The sequence below is a fragment of the Lepidothrix coronata genome, unplaced genomic scaffold (genome assembly GCF_001604755.1).
Source record: "Lepidothrix coronata isolate B3197 unplaced genomic scaffold, Lepidothrix_coronata-1.0 Scaffold32, whole genome shotgun sequence".
Lineage (NCBI taxonomy): Eukaryota > Metazoa > Chordata > Aves > Passeriformes > Pipridae > Lepidothrix > Lepidothrix coronata.
The window spans coordinates 2,837,867-2,862,314 of NW_016690212.1; the positions used below are offsets into that span (position 1 = coordinate 2,837,867).

The 24,448-nt window shown below is 36.5% G+C and overlaps 1 protein-coding gene across 5 annotated transcripts in view; it reads left to right on the forward strand.

Annotated features, from left to right (window-relative positions):
- The window catches only part of CERK (ceramide kinase), a 42,024-nt gene that overhangs the window by 12,885 nt on the left and 4,691 nt on the right, over window positions 1-24,448 (forward strand). For all 5 annotated transcript variants that reach the window (XM_017811520.1, XM_017811522.1, XM_017811525.1 and 2 more), the window contains exons 5-11: window positions 461-524; window positions 4,593-4,738; window positions 13,311-13,385; window positions 15,331-15,483; window positions 16,283-16,388; window positions 18,843-18,913; window positions 22,761-22,966. In XM_017811520.1, coding sequence (XP_017667009.1) covers window positions 461-524; window positions 4,593-4,738; window positions 13,311-13,385; window positions 15,331-15,483; window positions 16,283-16,388; window positions 18,843-18,913; window positions 22,761-22,966 — 821 coding nt within the window. The remainder of the gene's footprint in view (window positions 1-460; window positions 525-4,592; window positions 4,739-13,310; window positions 13,386-15,330; window positions 15,484-16,282; window positions 16,389-18,842; window positions 18,914-22,760; window positions 22,967-24,448) is intronic.

A 24,448-nucleotide genomic window follows, 5' to 3' on the forward strand; every position in this document is an offset into this window, starting at 1 on the left:
CTTGAGTAGCTAAAGTTCTTTCTGTTACTCACCTTTTCTTACTAAGGAAATGAAACAAAGTGGTAGAGAATGTTTCCTGATTAAAGCATAGGTAGCCAAATAATTGCAACCTTATATCAACTTTTTACTAAACTAAAACTTCTGTTGCTTCTGAGCTATTTAAGCTCTTAATCTGTAAAATACTACCTTTCTTCTCTTTGTCAGTTTCGTGGGTAAAACCAAATGTTCATTTGCACAATTTTTAATGAAATATTTTTTCCATATGTACTGCAGTGTATGCCTCTTTCAATTCCTTCCCTGGCAAACTCTTTCAAAACACATTTTAGGGACAGGCTGTTTTATGGTCACATTGGTAATAGAATCATGGTTATTAATGAATTAATTTTTATAATTGTATATTATAAATTATTTTATGATAGTATCTTTAATAGTAAATTTTAATGTGTTTATTTCTTCACAGTAACTGAACATGCTAACCATGCTAAGGATAATTTATTTGAAGTTAATATTTATAAATATGATGGGTAAGTAACTTCATTTGCCTTTTTTTTATTCTTTTAAAGCTGATATGTTGTGTAATCTGCCTGTTCTTTAATTTAAAATGGTAGCCTTCATTGCTGATACATTTATTGCCTCAACTGAAAGTCCTGGGGCGTGTTCCTTTCTGTAGGAGATCCCCATTTACGAGTATCAAAAGAAAGTTAAACTCTTTCTGTAAACTTGTTCAATACACAATATATTCAACCATAATATAACAATGTTGACATGAGATTTGTGTTCAAAAGATGAATGTAAGATTAATTCTGCTTAGTTGAGCGTTCTGTGATAGCTCAAAAACTACCCTGAAATGTTTTGTGATCTTGACATACACAGGAGTTCAGAACACTGCACTGGTGGCATTCAGCCTGTGTGTAAAAGAACATGGACTGTTTAGAAATATTTCAGGTAGTTCCTCTTGCTCTGTGTGGCTGTTAAATAATGGCTACATCATTTGGCTTTATTTGCATTTGTTCTGTTGTGGAGTTACTGTTTTAAAAGAAGAACTGACTGAATGGTTATCTTGCATTCCATTATTAAATCTGCTGTAAAAGCAGAATATTTTAATAAATAAGCTATTAATTTCAGTTTCTAGTTAATAACATGAAATAAGTTACATGTCTGGAAAATCATGAAAATATATGCAGAACCTATGCAGATAAACTCTCATAACTATAGTATTTTAAAATAGTATCTTATACCTGCTGACAGGTACATTTAAACTGGTAAGTTGCAAAAATAAAATACATTCTGTCTTTTCAGAGTAGTTTTGCTAGGGGAGCAGACCTATATGCATTGTATATATCGAGTAAGGGCATGATGTTCCCAGACTTCACCTGCTTTAAAATGAGTTGACTTTAAATAAACAGTTTTGTCTATACTGGGATTTTTCTTAATTTTTCAGAAGTGCAGGGAGGGGAGACCTTGATCCTATAAAAAAACTAGTTAGTTAAGGTTTTCCCTTTTCATTTGACTTATGATTTGAGATAAGTATGCTGATGGTTGGTGAAATTCCAGTACAGAGCAGGAAGGGAGGCAGATGAGCCCCTGTCCACTACTAGCAAGTTGTTTTTTTAAAACGATTGGCAGTGACCAATTGCAGTGGTATCTGAAGTGGTTTTGACAGATTCAAGGTCTTGTATTGTAGAATTTTTAAATTTTTTTCTTTGGTGAGGTTTTTTGGTTTTCTATCTCTAATATGCCAAGATAAACTAATAGGCCAGAGAACTGCATCTTTTTAGAATCTTATGATTCTTCTATTCTCAGACTGGGCCTGAATGGCATTTGGCTTGGGAACTGCAGCCTGGCTGATTTTTGTCCATCATGTACAAGTCTTTCTCTGTGGTCATCTGTCATGTTAGGAAGGAGATCTTGTACTAAAACTACTTTTTAAATAACAGGTCATGTGGTCAACTGGAATATTTAAAAAAAGGTTTAACCACATAAACATGTGTGTTTCTTCAAGTTTGGCTGACTTTGCTTACATACAGGAAAAGATTCTTTGTATTCCTACATGTTATTGTCATTGAGCTGTCCTCTTAGATTGGTTCTCATAAGTGGCTTCCCCTTCATTCAGTGATGAATTTCTGCATTTAATCTCCAGATTCCCTGTTAGGCAAACCCCTACATGGAATTCTGCAACTAAACATAGGATTCTTAATGATAATCACTTCACTTGTTTTCAGATGTTTTTACTTGAGGCAGCTTATTTAAAATTCTTGCACGTATTTCCTGTTCTTCCTAGTTCGCTTTATAAGAATTTCTTACATTGAATGTACTGACCTATTAGCTCAGTGACAGAACAGCTTCTCTCTAAGCACAGTTACTTAAAATATTCATTTGGTTACTATATAGCAGACTGTTGTACATCATTGTGAGGAACAATCAGAGCATGCTGTAATATTGTGCAGGTAAAAGCCATGTTTAAAATAAGTGAAATGAATCACTGTGGTTCCTAATCCTGTTGCACAAGCCTTTGTAGAACTGTTTCTGGCTGGGGTTTTTTCCTAGTTTTTGAATTAGTTCACAGAATGGTTGAGATTAAAAGGGACCATACATCTTTTAAAACTCATTTGTCTTGTGGACTAGCTTCTCCTGAAGTACTCTAGCATATGCCTTTTACTGTTATCATCTCTCCAAAAAGTGAAATGCTAGTCTATTAGTAAAATAAAGCCAAAAAATAAAAAGGTATCTCTTTCAGATTTTCTTCACTAGGAGCCTTCACACATGCAGTTTGCACATGTGTGACTTGTACATTGGTCATCTGATGTTTGCAATGGATTTGGTCATGCTATTATTGCATATGTGAAGTTCTTTATCTATCAGTATTTACCCTTGATAGGTATAGACATTCACAGAATTGTCTCCTCTGAGCCTGGATATACTATTTGTTCTAGATCACAGGGCTGGAGCACCTTTGCTATGAAGACAGGTTGAGAGAGCTGGAGTTCTTCAGCCTGGAGAAGGGAAGGCTCTGGGGAGATCTTAGAGTGCCTTCCAGTACCTATAGGGGGCTTACAAGAAGTCTGGAGAGGCACATTTCACAGGGGCATGTAGTGATAGGACAAAGGGTAATGGTTTTAAACTGAAGGAGAGCAGGTTTAGATTAGGTATAAGGAAAAAATTCTTTACTTTTGAGGGTCGTGAGGCACTGGTATAGGTTGCCCAGAGAAGTTGTGGAAGCCCCATCCCTGGAAGTGTTCAAGGCCAGGTTGGATGGGGCTTTGAGCAAATTACCCTGAGACAACATTATCCTTGTACTGACCTGGAAATTTTTGGCCACTTAACCTCTTTTTTTGAGTCTGCAGAGAAATATAAGACAAGCTAAAGCTGAGGAATAATGGATATTATATAATTATCTAATAGGCTATTGGAAGAGAAAAAAAATTATAAAAATGGAAAACAAATAACCTTTTATGCCTTCTCTCCCAGTCTCCTAAGTCTTGACTTAGAGTTGGACACCGTATATTTTTAAGACTGTCCTCCCCACTCATGAGAAAAAATGACTGTTTTGTTCAAGCTTTCCTTCAGCTGAAAACACAACAATAACTACATTTAAATCATGTATACTTAAAAATCAGATAAATTAACTTGTCCTATGAAATAAGCGCTCATTCTGCAATATCTGTTGCTGATAATATAAAAGAGTATTAGTTTATGAGCTGGAAATTATTGCTATAGGTGACAGTAGACATTCCTAAATTTGTATGCTAGGGACCACATATAACTTTGGGGTTCTCATGTGTTCCTTTAAAGTGTATTTAAATTAGTTTTTCAGTTAAAGAATGTCGATGCTTTTAGAGTTCAGGGTCTACATTTGATTATTGTTCATGAAATGTATAGTGCTGTAAAATAGTCTTTTACTTCCTAGTATTTGCTTGGCTGTGGACTCTCTGCTGAGCTTTAACATATTGAGGATCTGTGTAGCTGCTGCACCAGCTCTGACCTGAATTAAATTTGCAAAACAAAGTTTTGTATCTGGTAACATTTAGAACTCTGTTTCATTATGAATGATTATGTAGATATACATGACTTCTGTCTGTTTGATGGGCTCTCAGCATGTTCAAAAGAGCATGCAGGCATGCACTTCTGCTTTTTGACTTTCATATAATGTACCTCCCTATTGTGTAAAATATACTTTTGCCAGAAGTGGCAAATATTAACTTTTCCCTTTTTAGTAAGGGTACCCTATTTCCATTTTGTGTACTTAGAAAGCTGTATGTACAGTCCTGTTCAGTGTTTTATTTGTATAGTGAATTTCCACTGATATTTGTCTGTCTGCACACAGCAGTAGAGGATAAAGATTTTTGTAGGTTGCATTCCAACATTTTTCCTAATGTTACAGATACATCTAGGTGCATTTGCAGTTGTGTAGCTTGAATTTTTTTTCTGCTTTTTGTTAATTGCCAATTGACTGTGGGCTACTATATTCTGTAAAAATGGAGGAGGAGAATAGAACAACTATTTTTGATGTGCCCAGTGCATGCCCTAAGTAGAACACTTGCCGTGTTGTTTATTGACTGTTAGTGTGCATTCTAATTTGTGTTTCCTGGCAGTGTTGTTTGTGTTGGTGGGGACGGCATGTTCAGTGAAGTGATGCATGGTCTCATTGGAAGAATTCAGAAGGACTCTGGCATAGACCAAAATAATCCCAAAGCATCGTTAGTCCAGTGCAATATAAGGATTGGCATAATTCCTGCTGGTAAGAAAGGGTTAACTTTCAGTTTAATTTATTCATTAATTCTTGACATTTTTTCTTACTCATAACTTCTTGAATTTAGGCCTAAATGTAAGATCTGAGCAATGATATTCCATAAAGGCACCCAACTAAAGCTGTTTGTATCCAGATATAATTACTGATCACATGCAATTTTATTTAGGCAGAGTATTTTGTGAAGGAAATAAAATCTTGATGTGTAACTTCAGAATTAATTAACTACTTCTTTTTTTGTGGCTTATTGTGTGTTAATGTGAGCTAAAATGTCAACAGTAGTACTCTTCTGAACACATTAATGAGTGAATTTACTGAACAGATAAACCTGATAAATATTTTTCCAGTTCAAAATGCTCCACAAATTTAGTTAGAATTGTATAAGAACCTCCCACTGGTCTGGCAAACTCCAAACAAATGCTAAGATTTCTTCTCTCTCTTTTCCTCCATTTGTTATCACAGCAAGTATAGGGCAACTACAGCTGAGGAACAGTTTTGTTTCCAGACCAAGTTGCAGTTTCTGCCCATTTTCAGAGGTGCTATACATTCACAGTTCTCCATGTCAGCCACTTGTTCAGGCCATCCTGACTACTGTCATTTGAGAGAACTCATTCTTCAAACTGAGCTCTTTAGTGATTTTATTACTGTTATTTTTATTGACAATGAAGGTACTCTTTGGATCAGTTTTGCTATTTTACATCTAGTGTCCCAGGTGTTACTTCACCCTGCCCATTTGGTCCTCAAAGGTTCCTTCAAAAGGGGACTTCCAAGATGACTCTCTCTTCCTGGACTGAGTGTTGCATCTATTTAACAACAACTCTTTATCTGTAATTTTGAGGTCTCTGTAGAGAGACAGATGGACAGTTCAGTGTCTTTTCTATGTTGTTCTCTTTTTCTTGTCTGATGCTTGAGCTTTGAAATAAAGCACTGGGATGTGAAGTAAACATTGTGAGCTTCTGATTAGAATTAAAATAAAGTTTTCTGAGAAAATTTAGCACAGGTTGTAAAAATACACCAAATGAAGTAAGTGTGCCTTTAGGTGACTAATGTTACGCTCCTTACATCTTTGTGAAGAATGTATCCAAATCCAAATGATCTGAATTGTTGCTTGGAAGAAGCTTAATCTTTTCTGCTTGCAGTACAATAAATGTTAGTTATCTAAAAGTTGCAATGTGAATATCCCCTTATGGTTTTGCACTCTCCTTGTTAGGTAGCACATTAAGGGTTCTGTATGACAGAATTACTGTATTTAAGTATATCCTGATTTTATTTGTTCAAGCTTTGTATTAAAGTCAGTTTGTGTAACAAAATTCACAAGAAGAGAATTTGAAGTGTTCTTTTCTTCCTTTCTCTTATTTGGGAAAATTTCTCGAACTAAAGATTTTTTGCTTACATGATTATTTTCAGAAGATTTTGCCTTCTGGTGATAATGTGACCATAAAAAGATACAACTGAAAAAACAGAACCTCAATATTAAGAGTTATTTCTTTATCCTTAGGAAATACCCACCTTGCTTTTTCGACAATATCTTAATGCATTTTTTTCCAATTACACCCAAAAAGTATGAGATTCACTGATGTTTTAATTTTGTTAACATGTATCAAGTCACTTTCCTCTCTTACACATTTTAATGTTTCATTTGTTGTGGTTTTCCATTGTACACTTTTGCTATTTGAAGGTATACTGTATGTTCTATTCCTTGAACTAACATGAGGTACAGCCTTGTAGTCAGTGCTATAATTCAAATATTTTCTCCAAGTCATTACTCAAATCCCTCAAAAATTATTTATAGTGGTGTAGAAGGAAGCTGGTCTTAAAGTTTTATTAATTCATTTTTTGGAAGAGGATAAATATCTTGATCTACTTGTATATTGTGCAATATTTAGAATGATCCATTACTGTATATATGGGAAGGTGCTTATTTACTGAAAAAAGTAGTCAAATCGCTGAACAAATCTTAACCCTTTCTTAACACATCTAGACATTAAACTGAGTATGAAAGCATCAAGAGTTGTTTTTTTGTTTTGATTTTTTTTCAGCTCTTGGTGAAGCTGTTCTTGGTTCATCTTTGCTTGATATAATGGAGTTCTAGCCATGTATTGACCCCAACAGATACGTTGGTTTCATCACTGGTGCAAGAAGTCTGTTCCAAAAATAAGTGAAATTCTTGAAAAGACTTTTTTTTTTAAACTAAACTGATAGTCCTGAAATACAGCACGCCAAAAGTAATAACGAAATATAAATTATCCATCTAGAAAAACTTAATCCATTATGTTCTTTCTAGATCTTTATAACCCACCTTTATTTAAAAATCCTAAGAGCTCATTAATAGATATTGAAAACAAACACTATCCATAGTTTAGAGATTAAGATCTAAAGCTCTGTGTGTCTTCTGATACATGGAGATAGTTTACTCAGTGATTTTTTTATGCTCTATGGAACATTTTTTATGAAATAGCTTGTGTTTTTATTGATATTAATAAAAGGCTTCTACTCAAATGGCTGTTTTAACTTCTGAATTTCTCTCAGTTGCAGCCATTCTTCAAATCTGCCAGTGGAAGTTGACTGATTGCTGTTGTAAATGGATTTGCTGTTAAGAGTACTTAGAGGTTATAGCACACCTATGAAAACCTCTGTTTGGTTATTTCTTCCTCCCAGCCTTAAAAGCTAGTTATGTCTTCTAGCCTTAAAAGCATGTTCAGCCATGGAGTCTCACTGCATTCAAAGTAGTAGTATATCTCCACAGAATTTAAAAACAGAGAATAATTTCTGTTACAGCATGTAACACTGAGGTTTCGTCCAAATGTTTTAGTATTGCAACTACACCCTCTGGAGAAAGCCAAAGTAATTCGTTGTTCTTATTAAACTTGGCACAAAATAGGAGGACAAAGCTGTCAAGTGCTGTCAGAGGACTCTTTAGTTAAAAAGAACTTACTAGATTAAATACTCTAATGATCTCAGCAGGTAGAAAAAAAAATCCCACTTTATTCTGTGCTGTGACATAATAGTATTTATTCCAAAATAATACAAAATAATATTATAATACATTTATTCCAAAACCCAAATCTGCAACCCACCCTGGGGATAGGGGAAAAATTCTTCCAAACAGTAGAGAAGATTGAATAAAGTGTAGACCTGAGTTAATAACTACAGTGATTTTAGGCTCCCAGTGTGTCCAGATCACTCTCATTTTTTTTCATAGTCAACTCTAATGTTTGAGGTCAATCCTAATGTCTAGGACTGAAGCATGCAGTATGATTATAATCTACATGTTGATGTGTAACTGTAGAAGTTGAGAATGCTAAAGATGGCACAGCTTCCTGTGTGAAAGGAGTGTAGAAAAATGGTGGAGGATCATTCACAAACTTAAAAAACAGATTCAAGTCAAATAATGAAGCATGACTGGACTCATATTGCTGTCATGTAGAGTGTAAAAATTCTCTTGAAAAATGTGCTATAGCATAGCAATAAAAGCTATTTTTTTTTAAATTACTCCAAGTGATATGTTCACAGCCTTCTCAGTTACATTTGTAATATTTAATGATCTTTGCTGTTTAGTTAGCATCTCATTTCATAGGTCAGTGTATCTTTGAAATCTGAAGTGTGATGTTTTATGCTCCTCCTTCAGCATTTTAAATCCATTATAATCTTGAAATGGCAGTCTTAGAGCTAAATACTGCATTTAATGTAGTGGGCCTGCTGTGGAGACAACTAAGTCAAGATTACTTATTCTTGTGATATTAATTTCATCTCTTAAATTTGCCATTATCGGATTAATCCATTTTCATTATACTGTGTTACTGAACTTAGGCTGAAGTGATTATCTATCAAGAAATCCCAGACCAAAATCCTTCTGAACTCTTTCTTTTTAAACCAGTCTGTTGTTCTGCAGATGTTAAACTTGATTTCTCAGTCTCTGGATGCAGAAAGTAAGGCGCATAAAACTTTGAGTAGGAATATAAGTGTAAGCCCAGGCCATTCATCTGTCCCCGTAACAGTAGCTTCTCCCCTTATTTTTGAATGTGCCAAGTCCTTGTCATTTAAAACTCACTTCCCAGAAAAGTCACTTTGTAGATTTTTTCAAAATACTAAATGCTGTTTGACCCAAGAATGTGCGGTTACTCTGTCATTAGTGTGACTCACTTGACATTTTGTCTATGACTTCACAAAAATACTGCACACATGTGGGAACCCCACTGAAGTTGCTATTCTTCCTGTTTTCAGTACAGAATCTTGTTCTCATACTGATTTGTCTGAGGATTCTGTGTATGCTGTGGGAGCACCTGCCCTTGTCAAGAGTAACTCATGGAGCAGTGCTCATGAGCTCTAAAAGTATTTCTGTTTCTTTATTAAATTCACTATTTTCCATAGGATCAGCATCTAGCTGACTTGCTTCTGTCACCTGCTTAGTTTAGTACTTCCAGTTGTTTGTAATTTGTTTCATTTTCCATCAATAAAAGCATAAAAATAAATATTTATCGCCTACACCATGTGTGTGTTTTGGTTTAAGAAAACCTAGTTGTGAGTTAGTAGTCTAATCATATTTCGGATGATTAATTCTAGCACTTTGACTTTTTTTTTGTTAGTCCACAGAATCAATGGCATGAACTCTCCCATACAACGAGGAAATCATCTGGTTTTGCTTAACACTTTGGTGGTTCTATGACCAATTTAAAGCTTGTGACTTGGTGTCTGAGCACATGTCTGCATGACTTGTCTACTCACAAATATCCAGCAATATTCACATGTAAAGGGGAAATCTAGTGATTTAGCTGTACTACATTCTCTGTGGTGCAGTCCATCACTTTGCTTTCCTTAATATTGCTTTAGCAAAAACATTCTATGGGGAGTACATGCTCTTTACTAATTTAAATATATATCTTGATCATTCCTCCTTGTGATTAATTAAAAGGAAGGATTTCTTTGATAATTTTTAAATCACTAAATGTATTTATATAAAAAATTTCATTTTTCATATTTGGGGAGGGAAAGAACGTAGAAGAAATTGCCTGTATAACAACTCATACCTTCTAATAATAAACAGACTTCAATGAAAATGTATAAAGTCTGGTAAAGATTCCAAATAATTATACTTTAACAAAAACAAGTTGATGTGCCCTCTGCATACTTCACAGAATCACAGAATGTGCTGAGTTGGAAGGGATCCACAAGGATCATCGAGTCCAACTCCTGGCCCTGCACAGGACCATCCCCAAGAGTCATGCCATGTGCCTGAGAGTATCATCCAAATGCTGCTTGAACTCTGTCAGGTTTGGTCAGGCTTCATGTTTTCAGTAAGCTCCTAACACCAAAATATCTGGCACGAGAGCTTTCTTTAGCTCAGAGAATTCAGATATTCCGCTATCTACATATGGTGGCAAGGTGCCACCATCATTGAAATGTACTAGCCCTATGCAAGACAGTTATTGTACTAGAGTAGCAGTTGGAAGCCAAGCAGAGTAATCTGCAGCACTTGAACACTGGTGGATGGTGGCATTTTAGGTGATGGAGTTAATCTCCTTAGGGTGAGTTTCAGTTTGAACTTGAGACTCAAATTTTCACGTTTGCATTTGGTGTCTGCAAGTGAGATAGACATCTAAACTCATGTTACAGCCAGGGGGCTTCTGATCAATATGGTCAGTAGAGCCTGTTGATCTGCTATTGCATCTGCCTGTCATATGCAGATGTCTTGCTTCCTAAGGCCCTCCCTGTGAGGCCTCTGTGTGAATCAAGCTTAAGCTGCCATCAGCTCTTCCTGACAAGATGTCCTTGACCAGAATGGAAGCTTTGACATATTTATTGTCTGCTGTGTTACATGCACACATAGAGCTATGTATAAGTGTCTTAACCTGACACTTAATCATTCCCTTGCATGCTGAATTTCTTCTCTACTAGCACACCAATGCAAAAATTAGTTTCTATACCGAAGATGCTTTTTTAAGTGAATTAAGGCCCAGTTAGCAAGCAGTCCAACTACTTTCTTCACATTTGCATGTAGTTCTGTGCAACTCATAAAAACCTCTTTTATTTTCCATCACTCAGGCTGTTGCCATTAAAAATCCCCAAAGAAAAGCTGGCAGAGCATGACAGAGTTTTTCTGTTGGTTTAACCAGAGCATAAAACAGCCACTGCCTAACACTAGTCAAGAGTCACGCTCTGTGAAAACTTCTTGCCCAAACTGTGTGCTCTGGCAATCCTAAACTATTAATCAAGGAATATTATTCAAGCTGTATTTGCATTCTAATCCTGTTTTTCATATTAGACATATACTGATGAAATAAGCCGGATTTTGGTAGGGTTTGTGTGTGCATCTCTTCTGAGTGCTATTTCAGCATCTCTTGAAGACCCACCTAATGGTCTACAATTCTTGTTTGGATAAAAAGTATTCAAAAAGATTCAAATCCTTAGTCATCATGAACATTTTTGTGACCTTTAAACTAGTTCATTAGGTTCATGCTAGGTGTGATGTTATGTTCTCTTGACAGGTATATAAGGAATGCCATAATTACCTCCATGTAAGTGTGTCACTGGTTTTGTTGCTCCATACTACAAGCTCTGAGAGAGAAAAAAAAACATTTACTGTTTACTGATAGTCCTCTGTCATGTCTGAGGCAGAGGGATGATTTGACACTTGGTAAAAAGTGTTGATGTCTTCCCCAGTCTCCCATTTTAGAGTCTCAGAATTAATTTAAGACTTCAGTTTTAATTTTAGCCTTTCCTTGCTTGTTAATGAATAGAAATGAAAATAAGTTCTATGTAATTGCCAAACAGATGAATCACTTTTTAATGACTACAGAAAATCACAGGGAGATAAGCCTCTGGTGTCGAAATGTAGCTTTCATGAATTACCCTCTTCTCCTCCCACCTGTAGTGTAATACTACTTGAAAGCTCTGTTTACATCAAGACAAATGTGATTAAGGTAATTCTAGGAGCAGAATGCACACAGGTCTGGAATAAATGAGAAAGGTTGGATGAAGTGTTAGGCTTATACATTCAGCAGTAAAAGTTCTGGTCAGATCTCTCAGTGGCTAATTTTTTTTGTTTGTTTTTCTTTTCAAAAGTAATGAGAATTTTATTTCTGCCTAATTGAAATTCACGAGTTAGGAGGCAAAATGAAACTGAAAAACTTGGTAGTAAAATATAGCTTCAGTTTCCAAATGCTACTTAATATTTTTTGCTATAAAACTCTAAATGTGACATGAGATCATCATCTGTGTACCTTGTCTATTACGGTATTGAGTGAAATTGGAGTCCTGTTTTCTGTGCAATGGCATATGCCTGTATTAGTACACTTGCACCATCTTGAACCTCAGCCTTGTAGCGAGAGATTTATTTAGTCACACTGTTTCTTTTGTTCTGCAGTTTTTTTATATTTAAATTCTCTTTAGTTGGCTTATGGAGCTGCTGCTTCTTCACTGTGGCAGATTTCTGCATAGTGTTTACTTGGTAGAAGCTTCTGTTGTGCCATTCATAGGCAGGGGAAGTGTTGTCCATTTTCTGAGAAGTGAATTGGAGGGAAAAGGATTGTCTTTGCTCCTGTTGACTGCATATGCCCTGTTTTTTAAGTGAAAAAGAACCAAAAGTGGCTTTTAAATAGTGATTGCTCATTCCTCCAGTTTTAGTTTCTGTTTCAATTTGATCAGGCCTCAGAAATTAAGTACTCTGTATCTGAGCTGCTCTTCAGCTAGTGTATTGGTAGCAAATCTGACAACATGAATGTGGACAAAGTAAGTTTTTCTTTGCAGATATCTGGCCTTGACTTTGATGGAATTCAATTTCATGAAAGTGACGGGAGAAAATATAAGACAAATTTGGAGTTACGTGCTGCAACAAATATGCTTCTGTATGTCTGGAACTGACTTCCAAGTCCCTGCTTCAGAGTAGAAACCAGATCCCTATGTTAGGCTCTTGTTTTTTATAGGGCTCAGGGAGAATTGTCCATTTGTAAACAGCACATAGGTGAAACCTAAAGCTTCCCCCCTTTCTTCTTGTAGGTATTTTGCATCAAGACTGTAAAGGTACATCTCTATCCATTTTGCTCCCCTATCTAGAAACTAATTCCTGAAAGCAAGTATTTACTAATTTTCAAATAATAGAACTGGGCAGAAGTTTCTGGTTTAAGACTGAAGGAGGAGAGGATGTTGACATCCTGGAATTTAGATCAGTACCACAAAAAACAGGAGACCAGTCAACCTCTCTTCTTTTCATGAGATCTCAATGAGCAAGAAATCATAAGCAAAGGAGAATCAGTGTATGCCTGCCTTAATTGATATAAAAGCTATAATATAATCCTGAAATATTCCATATATATTAACTTACTTCCCTTCACTAACTGCTATATATTTATTGCTTATATTGTGAAAATGTTTTTTATTTGTATGGAGAGAGATAACTTGTACTCATTTGGGAGAAAATGTTACAACTTAAATAATATTTGTATCTTTGTTCTGTAAAATAGAAAGGGGCAAACCAAAGGAACGTAATGCTTTTATTTTGGAGGACCATGCCCATAATACTTGTTTTGCAAATATACAGACTGATCTCTAGTTTTTTGTTTTTCAGGATCAACAGATTGCATATGCTATTCAACTGTTGGCATTTCTGATCCAGTAACATCAGCTCTTCATATTATTGTCGGTGGGTGGTCACAGTTTGCTGTTTTGTTATGAAAATGATGAAAATAGCCCAAAATACTAATTTCATTTAGTTCTTTCTATATGTGTGTGAAATGTAGTTTGAACATAATGGCTGAGTTGAAATATGAAGTTTTTGTCTAGGATTTAAGTCCCCAATGTGGAATACAGGAGGTTAAAAATTAATTGCTTTCTTTATAGTAACTCATTGTTTTCAAGGGATTATAACATTGTGAAACTTTGTCTGATGCTAAAGTTTTCCTGCATTATGGCATTCTTTTGAAAACAGTAAAATGCATTAAGCAGTATCATTTGTTGGACTGTATCTCTTTAGATATGTATATCTGTCTTAAAGAAAGCTATTCAAGTGCACATGCACTTGAATAGTAGTATTTTGTCCTGGTTGTCCAATTGTCCTGTGCAATTCAGTGTTCCCATGCCAAGTTAGAAGTATGGCTTCTGCTTGACTGGAATTAGCTGATAATTCCCATTTTTTTGCCATCTGTAAGTCATATATAAGCATAAGCAACTAGGGAAGAAAACTGATCTTCAAATAATGCTCTTTGAGTGTGTTGTTATAAGCAGGAATGCTGACATTGCCACTCTCAAAGTCCCCTGGTAATGGAATCCCTCAACTGCACAGGGGCTAAAAGAGACAGCTTGGCATATTCAGTGCATTGTGATTTGTGATGTCCATCCTGTCTGCCATATACTGAAGAAACATGGTGACCTAGTTCTTAATACTGAATTTGAAAAATTATGCAAGGTGGTATTCAGTTTTAATGATGATTCGTAAGCATAAAGGAGAGAATTTCCAAATGGCAATTAGTTCATTATCACTTGTTACTGAGTGTTTCACAGTTGCAGTTTTAGGTTCTGGTGTTGCCAAGGTTTACACTTGTGCTTCTCTAACTAACGTATGGCTAACTCTGCCCAGCATCTGTAGAGTTTAGGCCATTGGATTAGGATTGGAGAGAGAGTGCCTTTAGTATCATACTATCATAGTATTTTAGTTATTAAGTCACAGAATCACAGAATGGGTCAGGTTGAAAGGGACCACAGCAGATCATCTGATCACAGTGGATCATCTGGTCCAACCTCCCTGCAAAAGAAAAAAAACCAAAATATCAAACAAGCAAAGCAACAACACCCCCTCCACTGCCCTCTACCCCCCCCAGCACCCACCTTTCCAAGGCTTACACTATGAGGACATCAGAGAAGTGGTGTACTCTTTGTTTGTAGGGATTTTCAGGATTGGATAATCCTTGAGTGACCAGATCTGACCTCGTAGCTGAACCTACTTTGAGTGGGAGGTTTGATGAGAAACCTCCTAAGTCCCCTTCTAGCTTGAATTATCCTCTGATAGTATGACATATAGGTTTAAGTAGTATCCAGTAGATGTACAGAAGATACTGCATCGATCTGCTCAGGGAAAGGGTTGTCAAGCACTGATATAGAGTGCCCATGGAAGTGGCTGAGTCGTCATCCCTGGAGGTCTTCAGAAGATGTGTAGATATGCCACTTAGAGATGTGTAGATATGCCACTTAGAGACATGGTTTAGTGGTGGACTTGGCGGTGCTGGGTTAACTAAGTTGTACTTGATGATCTTAAAGGTCTTTTCCAATCTAAATGGTTCTATCGCTCTATCCCCTCCTACTGCTACAGGGTAAATGAGTGTAAATTCTTCATTATATATTTTTAGCATACTAAGCCCTTTCTTCTCACTTAGTGCTTAATACTTTTTAAAGTATGAGATTAAATTAGTATTAATTTAAAAATTGTTTTTCCTTTTCTGCACTAATAAGAAATACATGCATATGTGACACATATATTATGACAAATACAACATATATTTTTATTTTTAAAGATTTTTCAATGCTAAATTTACTATCACGTTTGCAGTTGCAAATAAAATGTCAATAGAACCTTGCACTTATAATCTTCATAGGTGACTGTCAACCTCTGGATGTCTCTTCTGTACATCACAACAACATGTTTTTGAAATACTCTGTATCCTTGCTGGGTTATGGTTTTTATGGAGATATATTAAAAGATAGTGAAAAGAAGCGGTGGATGGGTCCGATGAGATACGACTACTCAGGTAACTTGTGTAATTGTTATTTTGTCAGCATGTAAACATATTGGAGCAGTTAATTTATTCTCTCCAAACCAACCTTCTCTGAAGCTGTTAAACATCAGAAACAGGCTGAACCTGATTTTAAACTCCTTTTAGTACCAAGTACATTGGCTCACATCATATAAAGCTCTGTAACTTTGGGGTTAACATTGACAGTGGGCTCATTAAAGTTGTGTTGAATATGTGCCACCTAGTGATAACTGCCTAAAAAGTAGTTAGTTACTTCTCTGTCCTAATCATTTGGACTTTCATTTTAGTCACTTAGAGGGAAATAGACACTCCTCTGTCTTAGACATTCAGCTGATGGAATGAATTTTTAATTTTGCCCTTCATCTAGCACTGATTATAGAGAGATGAGTGATTTAGCCTTGTTAGCTAATATTTGGATAAATCCTGTGCTAGTGGAAATTATTTTTTGCCTTCTTTGATTTATCTTGTGTTATTGAAAGAAGATGCATGAGGAGAATTTTAGTGTAGGCCAGTTTTAAGATTCAGCAGTGGCTACATTTTTTTAGTTGGCTTTTAAAGATGTCAAATGAAGTAATGGCACTTTTGGCAAATGTTAAAAAGTTGGGGTGGTGGTGTGGTATTTCCTTGTTCTTTACAGTCTAAAACAACATATGACAAAGAGCTCTGAATTTGAGAAGGGCAACTATTGTTTTGCAGTCCTTAGAAAAGGAAAGAAAGGAGCAATCAAGGAATGTATGCAGAGATGTTTGCAATGTGGATTTATAATACACTTCGTAATACCTTTTTTTTTTAGGCTTCAAGACTTTTCTTTCTCATCACTATTATGAAGGAACAATTGCTTATCAACCAGCAAAACATACACTGGGATCTCCACGAGATAAAGATAGTTGCAGAACAGGGTAGGCTAATGTTTAGCTCTGGATATTTGGTGTGAACTATTTTAAAAGGTCTGTCCATAAATAGAGGTCACTGAAGTGTTGTTTTTAATATCAAAATGCTTGCTCTGAAAGAGACAAGCTTATAAAAAAAGTATTGACTCATTAAAAAGAACACACTTTATCAGGTCATTAAACAAAAGTATAATAAAATTTTGTTAGCTGGTTCTCCTCCTCCCTCAAATTTAAGTGAATCAAAGTATAACAGCACAGGACCCAGTTACAAGATGCTGAGGGTACTATGCTGTGTTAAGAAATTAAGTCTGAATGCCCCATAGCTTCTACAAATGGAAATAATAATTCAAAAATTCTCAAGTGTTCATATTGTAATTGGATCTGGCAATTTTAGTAATTGTTTTAGTACCATGATAACATCTGGCGTGGCTTGTCCTGAGGACAAGTCCTCTCAGGAATCAGCCTATTTATACAACTACTATGATGCTGTATATTCTGTGTGATATTCTTCACTTGTTTCTTCAGTCAGGGGGCCTACCTTAATCTTTCAGTGTTCCATCATTTTTCTTTGCTTTCACCTGCTTGAAGTTATGCACTAGTATTTCTTCTTCTTCTTTATATATGCATTTAGCTATCAGAGATAAAGTAGTTGTCACAGCAACCAACAGCACAGCGGGATACAGGGGAGCCAGAAACTTTGTCCAGAAATGACATGGAACCTGATGAGACTGCTGTGCTAGTGCTGTGACATGCTACAGATCACAGTCTCTAGTATTAGCTGAAGCAACTATCCTGATCCATCAGATGGAGGGGAAGCTCCAGATGGAGAAAGCTGTCATCCACATGTCAGTAAGGGAATAAAGAGTGCCTGGTACCTTGCAGGGGATTTTATACATGGTAGAGTTTAAAATCCTGAGAGAAGTAAGCAAGACAAAAACTAGAACTGCAAACCCGAACTTTAGGAGAGCAGATTTTGGTTTGTTTGAGAATCTTGGTAAGATTTTATGGGAGACTGCCCTAGAGGACAAAGAGGCACACAAGAGTTAGTTGGTACCTCCTCAAAGCACAAGAATAATCCATTCTGATATGCAGAAACTTGAATAGGAAAGCAATGTGATAAGCAATGAGCTGAGTAGTAAAGAGAAGGTGAAAGTGGAATGGGTTACTTTGGAAGAACACAAAAGACATTGCTTAAACATGCAGAAATGAAATTGAGAAAGCAAAAGCTCAGGTGGAGTTGAAATCAGGGAGGGATGTGAAGGGATTATTTAACTATATCAAGTATACCAATTATAACAGAAGGGTAAAGGAATTATGGACCTGCTACTTAGTGGTGTGAGGAACACAGTGATAAGATATATGGAAAAGGCTGCAAAATTACTCCTTTACCCCACTTTTCACTGATGTAGTCTGCTCCCAGGTCCATGGATGAAGGGGAGACAGTGGATACATACCTTGACTTCAGCAAGGCTTTAGCAAGACCTTTGATCCTGTTTCCTGTAGTATTCTTAAAACAAAATTGATGAGGTGTGGACTAGGTAAGTGAGTAGGGTGATAAACTGGCTAGACTACTAGAAAAGCTGTGAATACCAAGTCCTGCTGACAGGCAGTTATTAATGGTGTCCCTTGGGAATCAATACTGGGGCTAATACTGTGCAATGTCTTTATTAATGACTGGGACAGTTTCAGAAAGTGTGCTCTCAGCAGTTTTATGGATGACACCAGATTGGGAGGAGTGGTTTATGTAGAAAGTCAGGGCTGCTGTTCCAAGGGACCTTGGTGTGCTGAAGAAATGGCTGATAGGAACCTCCTGAAATTCAGGAGACACCTGTACCTGGGGTGGAATAGTCCCATGCAGCAGTATTGACTGGGCACTGACTGGCTGGTAGGCAGCTCTGCCTAAAAGAACTTTGGGATCCTGGTGGCCAGCAGCTGTACCTGAGTTAGCAGCATGTCCTCGCAGCAAGGAAAGCCAGCCTTTTAATGAGTTTTCTAAGCAAAAGAGAAGTCAACAAGTGAGGAGTGATTCTTCCCCTGCACTCAGCACTTTTGAGATGGACTTTTTTCTAGTATGTCACTGTCTTTCACTGTTACAGCAGTTAAATATTGGAACAATATGCCCAGAGGTCTGTGGACTTTATCCTTGTAGATCGTCAAAACTTGACTAAGACACTGACCACCTTGATCTTATAAGACCAACTTTTAGCAGAGGTTTGGATCACATCAGAGTTCCCTTCCAACCTATGCAGTCTTATGGCTCTCTGCTGCTGTTATCTCTGACATCCAGTAATCTTCAGCACTGTACTTAAGTACCTGCACTGTCTGCAGGGTTATGGTGATTCATGCCACATCAGGGTTGTCAGTGCTGTACTTCATCTTGTGATGGGGGGATGGGTAAAACAAAAAAGGTAAAATGAATAATAGTGGGTTTTTTCAGGAACTGAATGGTATTTTTGTTCACAGATGTTACATTTGCAAGAAAAGTGAACAACAGCTGGCAGAACAGCACAAGGATTGTGGATTAAAACATGAAGGTAATTTGTCATAAAAAGTAAAATGCTGTAGTATTATACAAATTATTTTTTTTTCAGAATATATCAGTTCAAGTGTGTGTGTATTTTGTTTTTTAAACATTTTGAATTACTAGATAATCCATTGTTTCTTTAAGGAAAATGCATGTAGGTAAGTGTCATCGTCCTCCTGTACTCAGCACTGGTGAGGCCACACCTCAAATCCTGTGTTCAGTTTTGGGGCCCTCACTACAAGAAAGACATTGAGGTGCTGGAGTGTGTCTGGAGAAGGGAACAGAGCTGGTGAAGAGTCTGAAGCAGAAGTCTGATGAGGAACAGCTGAGGGAACTGGGGTTGTTTAGCCTGGAGAAAAGGAAATGGCCTCAAGTTGCACCAGGGGAGGTTTAGATTGGATATTATGAAAAGTTTCTTCACAGAAAGAGTTGTCAAGCATTGGAAAAGGCAGCCCGGGGAAGTGGTGAAATCACCATCCCTGGAAGCGTTCAGAAGTAACATGGGTGTGGATTAAGGGTGAACACAGTGGTGCTGAGTTGACAGTTGGGCTTGATGATCTTAGAAGTCTTTTCCAACCTAAATGATTCTATGATGCTATGATTCTAAGTATGTGAAAAACATGTGAGGTGTCTCCTCCACCCAAACCTCAGAAAATTCTGATAAAATTACACTAATTACTTGTCTATTTCAATGTGTTTCTTTTCTTTAGCAAAAGTAGACTCTCTTCTTTCTGTGAGAAGGACTGAACTGATAAACTGTGAGGTGGTATAGAGGGATAAGGATAAGGTTCATTAAGATAACTTTTAGAATAAATCAGGATTTAAAATTTGTGCTTGTTAAAGTCACCCTATGTAAAGCTATTTATTTAATATAACTGAGGTAGTGAACTTGGACAACTAATAACTGATCTAGTGGACTTACGTATTTCTGTACAACATCCCATCGATACTCAGCGTAAATGATAAATGAGATTTCTCTCTTCTTTGTCTAGTTATGCTATCCTTGTTGCTTTTTTGCCCCCATTCCAACCCCTGTGCACACCTCTGTGAATCTTTTTTTTTAATGGGCATAATTTTTCTTCCCTTTTGTTAAAACAGCTGTTAATATATTGAATTCTGTGCAGTCATCCTCCTAGTTGTATATCTTTATGTCTGGCTGCTGCATCCTAATGGGAAGAACTGATATTGATACACTTGTGACCTTGCTAGAGAAAGATATATAGATTCAGTTGGTTGAGTTTTGCCTCCAGCCTTGGCTTATCATCTTGGATAAACCTCTCTTAAATAGTGGGCAGGCTTCCTGTGGATGCTTGTTTTTGCTTTTACTCTCTTTTTTTTTCTTCTTTCAGAGCCCAGTGACACAAAAATTTGGTCCTTGGGCCTTAGGACCTAGACTGTCTCATAATTATTGTTATTTTGCACTGTATTTGTGCCAGGCTCTAGACATCTAGACATCTTTTTTGGTTCTAGACTCAAAAAAGTGTATCATCATATTGTGGAGATTGATTCGTAGCATAAAGACTGTACATAGATTTCTGTGCCAACTTGAATTCTTGTTACATGTGTTTATATATAGTGCTTTCATCCCAATTACTGCTATCAGATTTTTGATACAGTCGAGAGATGGCCAAATTGATATATTTCTTGAGTTGTTTTAATCTATGCCCAGATTCAGCTAAAGAAATTGCTTTACATAATATAAGTAATTGGTATGAATAATAATATAAATATGATAGTAGTTTTTTTGGTAGGAAAAAAAAATTTTCTTCTTGAGAAATAACTGTACTTAAAAAATGCCAACCGTTTTTCTTTTGTTTCTGGGGAGTTTGTTTTTTTTTTTATGTTTGGGTGGGTTATTTTGCTTGTTTGGTTGGTTGTTTTTTAAATTTGTGATTTTGTTACCTTTCATCCAGCAAAGGAGCTACTGGAAAACTACAAGTTAGTGAGCAATCAAGACTGCTTTAGCCAACATTGCACATGATATTAAGCAGCTGATTATGTAGGATATTGTTTACTTAGATTCATATTACTGCTGGTAGCTGGCTTTCTTTGCAGTCCAGTCTCCATGCAGTAGTGGTAAGCAAACAATACAATCAGCTACTCTTGATTTGCAATAAAAAGGATTTTAAATGTCGACCTCAGATAAGCTTTTTACTCAGGAGGGTATATTGGCTGATTCTTTCATTGTGCTTACTTGGTTTGTGTATGATTCGGTTAAGTTCAGAAGGATGCTTGATTGGCTGTCACTGAACATACTTCCTTGTATTGTGCAGAAGTGTGTGTGCATGTGCTAAGTAAACGTTGGATGTTAGTACTTTATGCTGATTTCAGCAACTTGGAGCATATGTACACAATAGGCAGTTGAAATGAGTGCCGTTTATGCACTCCCTGCTTATGATTGCACTATTGTAGGAAAGATAGTTTGAGCAAGTAATTTGTGCTGTTACAGCGATGCACCCCACAGAAATGAAAACAGTTGGTCACTGAAAATATGACAAATACCCTGATTTTGTTCTTACTTGAACAGTGTAGGGTTTTTTTGAGTAACATGCTGAAATTTATACTGAACGGTATTTTTCCAGCAGGTGAAAACCATCTATTACAGTAACATATAGAAGCATTCTACTCTAAGTAGACCTTAAGGGAGACTTACTTATTACAGTGAGCGTACTTCAAAACTTAATATGTATCTAGACACACAACTAAATTAGTAGTGCTTCTCAGATAAACAACAAACGGATTTATCAGTAAAGTGTGTTGTTTTCGTTTTGTTGTTTGTGTATCAGAAAATGCCTGTTGTTTCCAGTTCCAGTAGCTTCTTATGTTCTGTTCACTTACCTTCATCTCACAGCAGGGTCTTGTCATTTACCTGCAACCTGAACAAAGTCATTCGGTAGTCTAACATTTAAGTCTTTCTCATCTCTCTTAAGATACATGTTTTGAATCTGATTGATGTTATTTGTTTTGGTAATGTCCTGTTTGAAAGCAACATAAAAAGATCAGCAGTAAAGCAAGCAATACTAAAAACCACTGTGGCAAATGATGTTTAAAATGTTGAATTTAAAAGCTGCCTTTTTTTTTTTTTTTTTTGCTATTTCTGATTTGTTTCTCAGGAGATAGAGAGGATAGTCTAGATGGAAAAAAGAATAAAATTTTCTGTTTTCAAGTTGACAAGTCTATTGTCACATTATAATCTTACTCTCTTTTTCCTGGAATTCTGTTTTTCTTGGTTCTGTTACTAAAGAGTTGGTAATAAGAAGTTTTGATGAATAAAAATTCCAGGAAGCAAGAGAAGTTCAAAGAGTGAAGACCAACTGTGGAATACTTTGCAGACAATATTTTTCTCCTTTTTTTTTTTTTCTGATGTATAAAGCTTGGAACAGTCAATTCAAAATGAATGCATAGTAGACTTCAGGTTCAAAATAACCTAGACAATTGTAATAAATATCCTCTAAAGTAAATGTGAAGTTCCTAAAACTGAGACAGTAAAGAATACCAGAATTTCAGGGCATGGAATATATGGCATAAACATCATCTATAGTCCCATCAAAAAAGTGCCTTGAAAATCACTGTAAGTTCCCCAAATGTGGGGAACTGAATAATGTTAGATTTCCGAGTCCGTACCAGTTCATATGCCTCAAAACCTCTACCTTGTTTAGGAAGGGAGAAAGCAACTTTCTCTGTTAGTATATGAAAAATATATTTCTCTTTCAAATGTAGTTTATTTTAGATATTCACTGACAGTATGTGAATATGCCTAGTAAAAACTTTAAGTTGCCAATAATGATCGCTTTTTAGTGTTCTTGTGAATAGATCAACTGACAACCTGTATCCATGTCTTTATTGATGTGTTTCAGAAGGTGAAGAAGAGTGGAAGGTTATTAAAGGGAAATTTCTAGCCATCAATGCAGTAAATATGAGCTGTGCCTGTCCAAGAAGTCCAAAAGGTCTTTCACCAGCAGCTCATTTGGCAGACGGTTCAGCAGATCTCATTCTAGTTCGTAAATGCTCCAGATTTGATTTTCTACGGTATCTTGTCAGACATACAAACCAAGATGATCAGGTGTGTATTCCCTTTGACAGTGAATTCTACAGAGTCCATCTAGGTTGTAAATATTGATATTCTTATATGACAAAAGTATCATCTACTAAGCAGGTTTGTTTGGTTGGTTTTTAAAGTTTATACTTTTTGGGTGACATAATCTTAGCATGTGTATCATAAAAAAAAAAGGCAGTCCAAAACATTTTACCCAAGTCAAGTCTTTGGCCGTAGCATTCTAACAAAATTCCATTTTTGCCAATTGAATTTGGGTTTGTAACATTTTCTGTGTATTTGCTGTTTGGACAATATTTAAAGTTATCACAACTGTGCCCCCATGTAGTTGTCATGAAAAACTACTCACAGCATGAAAAACTACTCACAGCATGACATAGCTGAGGTAGATGAGGTAAGGAATAATAAGTCACTTCTATAAACTGTATAAAAATGTGATTTAGAAGAATGTTACCAGAACTGCAGTTTCATTGTAAACTGCAGGCTTTTAGCAGAATTTTACTACATATGTGTGACTACAAGCTGTATGCATTCAGCTTCAAAATTATTCCTTGCGTATGTTGTAGCTGTCAGAAGGGAAGATTCATCACTGCTTTGGATTGTTGTATCTGTTGAAACCAGAGCTATGGCTGTGAATACACACATTTAATATTAGTCACAACCTGGTGTCATTAACATGTTCTGGAAATTAACTGAACAATGGACTAATGACATATCTAGTGCATAGAAGCAATAACAAATCTCACATGTTGATGATGCTCTGTAGAAGAATTAGCGTGTATGTATATATATATACCTTCTTCCTGCTGTTCTCAGTCTTCTCTTCTTCCCTTCACTCATTCTCATTCATTGTTCCCTTGATATTTGCGACCATTTGAAGCCATCCCTGGCTATCTTTCAAACTGGCTATAACATTTATCAAGGGACTACATTCTGCTTGGGCTTGAGACGTGAGAGCATGTTGGGGTGACTGCAGCCATGGATGCCAGCTTTTGCACCTGAGCTTTTTGGACAAGCACAGTGCTCAGTGAGCCTCATATCCATGGACCACTGGTTCCAAGCATGGAGTTTGACATCTTCACAGTTTGTCTATGGTTAAAAGCTGAGGGAAAGTCCCTCCAACTCTGCTTTTTCTGATTGTCACTATGACCATTCCCTTTCCAATGCTTCAGGTTTCTCTCTGAGTTATGCTGGTTTTGCAGTTTAGATTAAATGCAGGGTTGTACATATGTCCTTATGTCAGGTTAGTGTCCACCTTAGTAGTATCCTTTTTGGACACTTAAGGAAATATGAAAAGAAAAAGGAAGAAAAAGGTGACTGTATGTCAATATAATATACATAATGGCCAGTCTTCGTGAGCGAAGATTTTGGAAAGGTCATTAACCCTTCGAGCCTGCGCAGTGGATTTTTTAGGTGAGACACAGTGTGCGCTGAACTGAGCCCACCCTTTAATCCTGAGGGTCATCTGCCCGGGCCGAGCAAGCCTGGACA